We start from the raw sequence: 9,339 nt of genomic DNA on the forward strand, positions 1-9,339 counted from the left end.
CCACTCCTCGTTCCATGCATTACAATGAGCCTGTCCTCCGATTTCAACCTCCACCAGCCGCCCCTGGTACCAGTGACTTGCATTATAGGCTCAGTCGTTTATCTGTGTCCTCTGTCTCAGTGGGTGCGGTCTCAGGATGATGGCATCGCCATGTGGGTGTGGTCTCAGGATGATGGCATCGCCATGTGGGTGTGGTCTCAGGATGATGGCATCGCCATGTGGGTGTGGTGCTCTCTGAATTATGTTATTGACATGTGGGTGTGGTCTCAGGGTGATGTCATCGCCATGTAGGTGTGACATTCCACACTGGCTCGATAAGGTCTATTCTGGTGACAAGGACGGAAACTTCCCTGTTTGGTTACTACAGAACAAACATTTGTAATGAAATATTGTGAGTATTAGACGGTTATGTTGGTTATAGGACAGTAATATTTCATTCCAAGATAATAGGGAATTTAATGCAGAGAAGTTGACTGTTGAGTTGGGAAATTCTTCATTTAAAACAAGGCAGCACTGAGCCTCTCACTGCTAGTCTGTTCGGGAAATGGCTACAGATTAAATGTATGCATTTAAAATCTCTCTGGACTATTATAAGATGAATTTGTATTCATTTCTCGAACTGAGTGGAGTCGAAACAGTTAACACAGGGAACAGGCACAAGCGCGTTCACGATAGATTGTAGGGTCGTGAACGCGCACCGAGACAGCCCATTATTCGCTTCCCGGGGAGAACGGAGGGAGCGCGATAGAGGCGAAGCGACGCGAGGGGAACGCGTAAAAACAGGAGCGGTCCGAGAGCGAGGTGCTTACACCGGTGACTGTGAACCACACGAGTCGCGGAAGACGGTTTTCGAACCCAGGTATTCGGGTACATTTGTTTTAAGTCGTGAGGTTGTTGGATTTGGTTTTTTATCGCGGACAAGGGGGGATTTTCTCCGGTAGAGAGAGTACCATTCCCGGGATTCAGAATGTCGGGCAGCAGGGAGGAGGAGCGGAGGAAACTAGCCGACATCATTAACCACTGGAACGCCAACCGGCTCGACCTGTTCGAGATCAGCCAGCCTACCGAGGTAAGTCCGTGGACCGTACCCGGTGTAGGCCCCGTCAGTCACCGATAACTCACCAGCACGATGGGGGGGATGGGGGTGGGGGGACATCGCCCCCTGTTCGGTGCTCTGTCTAATGTGGATAATGCATTTCGTATGTCTGTCCAGCAAGCACGTTTGTTCGCAAATACCTGTGGAGCGCTGTCGTCAAACTGCGCAAAGCATACAAGAAATGTCACAACACGAGCTCTAGAGAATTGCACATTCGTGGTGGACATTGAAACTAGCAGCGTGAAAACCTGTTCGGCTCGCTGCTACGCCAGTCTTCTCCGTCTCGCTCCGTAGTGGGGTTGCTGACTAGACTAGGTCTTCCCTGTGGCTAACCTCGGTGAGGCAAGTGCATGCAATGGCTGACACAAGCTGAATGCAATTACATGATGCACAAGAGAAATCGTAGGCTAGGCTAACGTTACTGGCCGAAACACCTTGTAATCTATGGGGTATCTATCTACACTAAGCTAGCCTTCTGGTTAGCATGCTAATAGGCTAGCTGCGAAATCCCGTCCCTCGTTGGCCTAGTCATTCTCCCTGACTGGGTTCACACAGAAATGAACTCTGAATGCGAGCCGAAAGACACACAATAAGCTAGGAAACCGATGTCGTTGGCTGGGTTTCGTCCAAGGAAGGTCAATTAGTAAATGAGTGTTTCAGCACCCTGTAGCTAGCGGACAGCGCACCGGGTTTCGTTAACGTTAGCCAGCTAGCTAACGGGAATGTTGATGGTCACGTTTCATGACTAAGCTGATCAGGGCTGTGTCGGGGGTTAGCTAGCTGCTGCTAGTAGTGGCAACCTAACCAGACCAGAATCACTCAATTCTTTATCAATGTAATGCAAAGCACTTAGTATATTACTCTAAACCAAAGGTTGTATACAATACGATTAAAATAGCAATTCCGATGCAGTAAAAAGCAATTCCAATACAATACGATCACTGAAAGCAATCAGTGGGCAGCACCAGTGCTACGCGCCTAAAAACATTGTTCATTGCAGGTGGCAAAGTCAGAAAATACTCAAGCAGACCGTAATCTCAAATAAGATAAGAACGGTCAGAATAAACCACCAGAGGCGACAGAACTACAACCACGTGTGCGTTGAACGCGAAACCGAGACGTGCGCATTGGCATAAGACGACGTGATGGAGAATTTGGGGGAAATATTTTCTGTGTTTTGACTTTTTGAGTAAGTGTCTTCTTGCGCAGTTCGCTGGTAGACGTCCGACGTGCACACATCGTGCCGTAATGGTTGTTGTGGTTTCGCCGTTTGGTGGTTTTCTCAGATGGCTATCTCATTTACGTTGATGGACTGTCTCCTGTCTGTGTGTCTGACTTCGCCACCTGCTGCGAGCTATGTTTTTAGGCGCGCAGGAGCAGCGACCCCCACCTTCCCTGAGTCTCCGGGAATTAGCTACGGGGGTGGGTGGGGGGGCGGGGGTCTTGAGCCGATTAATCTTGTTGCAGGGTTTGTGCATGCACTCTGACAGCACACACAGAGAGACCAGGCTACGATGAATCATCAGTATTTGTTTTGTTTTGGTTAAACAAGTGGTCACAGTCACCCAAGTGTAGCAGGAGTGGTTTGGTGAGCTGTAGACCCAGGTTTGATCCCCAGTCAGATTGTACATGTGCACCACACCCACCCATCCCTGCATGTCAAGTTTCAGACCCCCCCCCCCCGCCACCCCAAGTCCTGCACAAACAGGTCTACCTGCATCACCCAAGGTCACGGTAACAGACAATGAACAAAGTAATTTGTCCGGATTAGAGGCGCTGGACTATGGGTTCATAGTTGATGGTGTAATCGTGTTAAGACCCTCCACTTCAAAGGCCAGAGAGCCCGTTCTCGGACCTCGGTGCCAGCGCCATGTCAGCTTCTTGGTTCTCATTACCGTAACGACGGCCTTCTGATGCAGAAAACGGCGAGCCTTGTTGGACTGTGTGCGTGGTGGGGGCTTGTTAGGCTGGAGACGGTTTCTCATTTCCTGCGAAGACGAAACGTTGTGATGCTCGTTTGAGTTAATGACATGGTTTTATGGTGTCCTACGGTTATTTTGAGGCTTATTGGTCAGTGAAACTCTTCTTCTGCTCTGACTAGCTCCGGAGGAATTCTCCTCCCCGCATGACATCACCCACAAGATTGAACTGTGTTTGTTTGTCAGTTTGTTTGTTTTATAATGGATGTGTAGCTAAGTAGCTACTATTTTTCCAGATCTAAACTTGGCTTTTGTAGTGCAGGAGAGAAGAATCTTAGTGAACCTTAATTGGCACAATGATGAATTTTTTAACATATTCAACTAGTTGTTACTGCAGACCAAAGTCTCTCCTCTCCTCTGGAGAACGGCCAGAACACAGCCAGCAGCACAGTCCTGAGCAGGGGAGGCTGGTGGGCCGTTGTAACGCATGGAACAGAATAAGGAATGGTATCAAACACGCTCCATGCATGACAATCCATTCAATGCATTACAATGAGCCCGGCCTCCGATTTTCTACCTCCACCAGCCTCTCCTGGTCTTAAGGGCTTAGATTTGAAAACAAGCCCAACAGCATTTGTGTGTGTGTGTGTGTGTGTGTGTGTGTGTGTGTGTGTGTTGATCCTCGTTCACGGCAGGGCTGGAAGGAGAGGTGGGATCAGACAGAGTGTTTCTGAGGACCTCAGATCGCGGCCTTTGGCACGGCAGAATCAGAAACGTTCACAATCATGAGAAACTAGTTCTGGTTCTGTTTGTTCTGTCAGTGTTTCCATCTCCTCATCGGCTCGTGATTGGACGGTTGGCGTCAGTGGTTGAGTGGTCGTCCTATCACATCCGTCCCCTGGCCGGTCTGAGCATGGCCAGTGTGGCCACTGGATGGCTGCAGGAAGTCTGATAGAGTATGTGTGGATGACCACCTGGGGAGAGATTGCGAGTGTGTGTGCGCGCGTCTGTGTGTGTGCCAGGGTGTGAATGGTGCCAAGCAGGGCATTGGGTGGGACTGACCTGAAATGAATCCACTTTTGTGTGGGAAGCGAAATAAAGCTGCAGTTTGCTGATTTGTGGGTTTTTCTTTGTTTGTTTTGGAGCCAGGACTCAGAGTTGGCTCTTCAGAGCAGCGTTGGCTCTTCAGAGCAGCGTCCCTCTGCAGTCTGACAGGACGCTGCTGGACGCGGTGGTGCTGAATGCTGCTTTAAACACGGAGGAAGTGGGAGGCCATGCCGCTGACATGTCTGCCACTCTCAACCTCAAGTAGAACGCCAAGACTGTGTGTGTGTTATTGTTCTGTGTGTCTGTGTGTTATTGTTCTGTCTGTGTGTGTGTGTGTGTGTGTTATTATTCTGTCTGTGTGTGTGTGTGTGTGTTATTATTCTGTCTGTGTGTGTGTGTGTGTGTTATTATTCTGTCTGTGTGTGTGTGTGTGTGTTATTGTTCTGTCTGTGTGTGTGTGTGTGTTATTGTTCTGTGTGTGTGTGTGTGTGTTATCGTTATCTTTTTGGGTCACGTACGGCTGTGAGTCATAGCTTCTGCTCCTGACTCCTTCAGACCTCTGACTCCTACCCCTACCAGCATGTGACTCCTCCTCCTCCTCCTCCTCCATGGCGGACTGTCGCCATGGTAACCTGCTAGTGATGAGCATGAGACACTTTGTGTCTGCTCAGCACGCCGGCCAGAATCTTTCTCTCTCTCTGTCTCTCTCTCTCTCTCTCTCTCTGTTTCTCATGAGAATGTGTCAACACACACACACACACACACACGCTGACCTCCCCAGCTCACCTGAAGTGTCCTTGTCGACTGTGTACTGTGTAGTTGTGCCACACCCAGAATACCTGAGGTAACCCGCCACCGCTCCTGAGGTCCGTCATTTGAGATTATAATCCGGAGAGTGTTAATCTGACTGGGATTATGGCACCGTGACTGTGGGTTTGGCCTGGTCCATCCCTCTGTCTCTCCCTCTGTTCCTCTCTCCTCCTGTACACATTTGCCCCCCCCTCCCCTCCCCTCTCCCCCCTCCTCTCCCCTCTCCCCCCCCCTCTCCCCCCTCCCCTCCCCTCTCCAACTAGATTAAGCTGTAAATGTGTTCCATGTCACAGCTCAAGGCCGTGTGTGTGTCTGTGTGTGTCTGAGTGTGTCGTGTGTGTGTAGTTCATTAAGGAGCAGGCCAAAGATCACAACCACAGCTCTTCACTTACTGACTCCAAATGGAATTATGAGCCATAAATCTCATGTTTACTCCCTTCCTCCCTCCCTCCCTCCCTCCCTTCCTTCCTTCTCTCTCTCAGATCCCTCTCTCCTCCCTCCCTTCTCTCTCTCCCTCCCTCCCTCCCTTCCTTCCTTCCCTCTCTCAGATCCCTCCCTCCCTCCCTCCCTCTCTGCTGGTACAGCTGGATTACCTTCGGTAAACTCATGTTCAGTTGAGTAACAGAAGTGATGAGTTAACATTCCTGTGTGATGATGTCATGCTGCTGTGTTGTCATGTGACCAGCCCACAACATGATGATGATGACAGAGGGTTTTTTTTTTCAGATGAAAGCACCTGTGGTCTCTCTCTCTCTCTCTGATCCTGACATTCCTCTCTCTCTGTCTCTCTGTCTCTCTCTCTCTCTCTGTCTCTCTCTCTCTCTCTCTGTCTCTCTCTGTCTCTCTCTCTCTCTGTCTCTCTCTAACAGGAGTCTATTGTTCAGGTTCATCAGAGCGGTGTTGGTCAGTGAAGTGGAGATACTCTGATGTAGTGGAGGCCCTGAACTCTCCTCCCCTTTCTCCTCCCCTCTCCCTCCATCCTCTAACCCTCCCCTCGTCTCCCCTCCTCTCTTCCCTCCCCTCCTCTCTTCTCTCCCCTCCTCTCTTCCCTCCCCTCCTCTCTTCCCTCCCCTCCTCTCTTCCCTCCCCTCCTCTCTTCCCTCCCCTCCTCTCTTCCCTCCCTCCCCTCGTCTCCCCTCCTCTCTTCCCTCCTCTCTTCCCTCCCCTCCCCTCTCCTCCCCTCCCCTCCCTCCTCTAACCCTGGCCTTCGTCTGCCTGTCACACCCTATCAATCCCCCGATGGTCACTCCAGCCCGCCTCCCTCCCCTGCTCATTGGCCTACACATTCAACCCAGCTCCCTGATTGGCTGTTGCCTCTGTCACTCAGAGGCACTGGTCAGTGAGCCACAGGATCAGAAGGGCATTGTGGACTGATGACTCATCTGTTGACTCTCTCTTTCTCTCTGTCTGCCCCCCCCCCCCCCCCCCCCCCCACCTCACCTGACCGGGGGAGGATATGAGCAGGGGAGGGGAGGGGAGGTATCTGGTATCTCTGGTATTGTCACAGGACATTTTCTCATATGGAATAATGGAGTGATCGTGTTGCTGGTAGTCCGCTAAGCCTGGAGTAACTCAATCCTCTCCTCTCCTCTCTCTCTCTCTCTCTCTCCTATCTCTCTCTCTGTCTCTCTCACTCTCTCCGCCTCTCTCTCTCTTTCTCCTATCCCTCTCCTCTCTCTCTCTCTCACTCTCTCCGCCTCTCTCTCTCTCTCCTATCTCTCTCTCTCTCTGGGAGGGGACGTCTCCCCACCTCCCACTCTCTCCTTCTTTCTCTCTCTCTGGGAGGGGACGTCTCCTCTCTCTCTCTCTCTCTCTCCTTCTTTCTCTCTCTCTGGGAGGGGACGTCTCCTCTCTCTCTCTCTCTCTCTTTCTCTCTCTCTGGGAGGGGACGTCTCCTCTCTCTCTCTTTCTCTCTCTCTGGGAGGGGACGTCTCCTCTCTCTCTCTCTCTCTCTCTCTCTCTCTCTCTCTCTCTCTGGGAGGGGACGTCTCCTCTCTCTCTCTCTCTCTGACGTCTCCTCCTATTTGAACAAATGTCTTCACACATGCTCCGTCTGCCAGACAGTTTGTGGTCGTCAGCTTTCACATTTAGGAATGTGTGTGTGTGTGTGTGTGTGTGTCACTGCCAACAGGCCTCTGAATGAGGGTAAAGTCTTCCTTCATTCTCCCCTTCTCTCTCCAGGCCTCCGTTTGACCTTTGACCCTACGTTATCTGTAGTCTGGACCTAAACCTCTTATAGAAGCCTCACTCACAGAGCCCTCTCTCTCCTTTCTCTCTTTCTCCCCCCCCCCCCCTCTCTCTCTCTCCCCCCCCCCCCCCCCCCCCTCTCTCTCTCCCCCCCCCCTCTCCCTCATGTTTAGTCAGGTTCCTCTGTAATGCTGGTAGAGATATTTCCCAGCAGGCTTTGGCTCTTGGCGGTCTCCCTCTTGTCCCGTTTGTCTTCTGTACACACACACACACACACACACAGGGACAGTTGGCAGGCCTCTCTGGTTGAGGGATGGCCGTGGTTTGGGAGGATGATCTCCAGCCTGCCAGGAGAGGAGACACCAAGCCTCCGCTTCCTGTTTCCTGCCGAGAGAGAGAGAGAGAGAGACACACACTTCCTCCCTCTCCTCTCTGTCTGAACCAGAGCTCCGTCCATGCTGTAGATAATATGGATTAGGTTATTAACAATATATTTATTTCTCTCTCTCTTCCTCTTTAACCCTGCGAGGGTTTCCTAGCCTCATGATCAGCTGACTCTCTCTAATGTCCAATCAGCTTTGCCTGTGTGGTTGACTCTGGGTTGGACGGGCATCATGTGTTTGATGTTGTGTGTTCTGTACGTGTTGCAAGTATGTTACATCATACATGTATTCATACATGCATAATGTGTCTGTGTGTTACATCATACATACATATAATAGTATAATATGCCATTTAGCTGACGCTTTTATCCAAAGCGACTTACATTGCAGTGAGTGCACACATTTCAGTATAGATGGTCCCAGTGGGAATCAAACCCCCAACCTAAGCGTTGTTAGCACCATGCTCTACCAACTGAGCCACAGAGGACCACATAGTGCACATAATACAACTTCATTGAGTCTCATTGACTCTACAATTGAAACTCAAGATTGACTTGAATTTCCTTCTGTAACTAGTCTGTTATTCTTAATTCAAAACACACAAAGAACAAAATGGCTTGAAACACTCTTTATAGAAGTAGTAAATGTAAATGTACTAAATGCACCTGAAGCAAAGCTCTTGAAGCCTCCTCCTCCTCCCCTAGCCCCTCTGCCACGACCACCAAAGCCTCCTCCTCCTCCTCTAGCCCCTCCTCCTCCTCCCCTAGCCCCTCTGCCACGACCACCAAAGCCTCCTCCTCCTCCTCTAGCCCCTCCTCCTCCTCCCCTAGCCCCTCTGCCACGACCACCAAAGCCTCCTCCTCCTCCTCTAGCCCCTCCTCCTCCTCCCCTAGCCCCTCTGCCACGACCACCAAAGCCTCCTCCTCCTCCTCTAGCCCCTCCTCCTCCTCCCCTAGCCCCTCTGCCACAACCACCAAAGCCTCCTCCTCCTCCCCTAGCCCCTCCTCCTCCTCCTCCCCTAGCCCCTCTGCCACAACCACCAAAGCCTCCTCCGCTGTTCCAGGACGCACCTTTGTTGTCAATACTGTGTGTGTGTGTGTGTCCGTGCTTCAGAGCTGTGCTCATTAAACTCGATTTCTCAGATGAGTGGTCATCCTATGAACAGAAATACACTGTGTGTGTGTGTGTGGGGGGGGGACATCAACCACATTCTGACCCCATGTTTGTTTTGGTTGTCTTTGTCCTCCCTGTTCTGCTTCCTGATTGGTCAGGAGCTTCCTCCTGTATAAAGCTCTATTGTATTCCAGTTTGTTGCCTTGGGACGTCACATCCCGTGTGTGTGTGTGTGTGTGTGTGTGTGTGTGTGTGTGTGTGTGTGTGTGAGAGACGGGGCTCTATAGTGTACATGGAGCTGTTACTCTCTCTTCTGCAGGGTTGGTCATTAACCTTTGACCCCTTATGGAGCTAGCCTCCGCTAGGCTAGTTAATGAACGACGGAGGGTGGGAACCGTGGGTCACGTACGGCTGTGAGTCATAGCAACACACACACACACACACACACACTGCCTGACAGAGTGTCTTTCTGTACTTATCTATCATTTATTTAAGAAGAACCTAGAGGTTAAAAACTCCTCTTGCAAGGGCATTCTGGTAAGGGAGGAAACAGGACAAATCTATCCACACACACACACACACACACACACAAAGACACGCACACACAGTAAGTAGTGACTGTAGGAAATACCTGAATCTGATCCTGGACCTCTGACACAGGAAAGACCAGGCTGGAGGGGGGGGGGGGTGCTGAGTCGACCCTCTGTTTGGTTTGACCCTCTGTTTGGGGAGATAAGCCCGGGGGGGGGGGGGGGGGGGGACAGGGAGCTGGGCTGAAGATAAC

At 51.1% G+C, this 9,339-nt stretch overlaps 1 protein-coding gene across 1 annotated transcript in view; it reads left to right on the top strand.

The window, feature by feature from the left end:
* Positions 1 to 967: 967 nt before the first annotated feature.
* The window catches only part of LOC310817985 (afadin-like), a gene marked incomplete at its 5' end in the record, with an annotated part of 51,232 nt that continues 42,860 nt past the window's right edge, over positions 968 to 9,339 (top strand). Inside the window, 4 exons of the mRNA XM_083688743.1 lie at positions 968 to 1,069; positions 4,038 to 4,066; positions 4,165 to 4,323; positions 8,147 to 8,439. Of these exons, the coding sequence (XP_083544869.1) occupies positions 968 to 1,069; positions 4,038 to 4,066; positions 4,165 to 4,323; positions 8,147 to 8,439 (583 nt within the window). The remainder of the gene's footprint in view (positions 1,070 to 4,037; positions 4,067 to 4,164; positions 4,324 to 8,146; positions 8,440 to 9,339) is intronic.

Source organism: Argentina silus (assembly GCF_951799395.1).
Source record: "Argentina silus genome assembly, chromosome: 17".
NCBI classification, from domain to species: domain Eukaryota; kingdom Metazoa; phylum Chordata; class Actinopteri; order Argentiniformes; family Argentinidae; genus Argentina; species Argentina silus.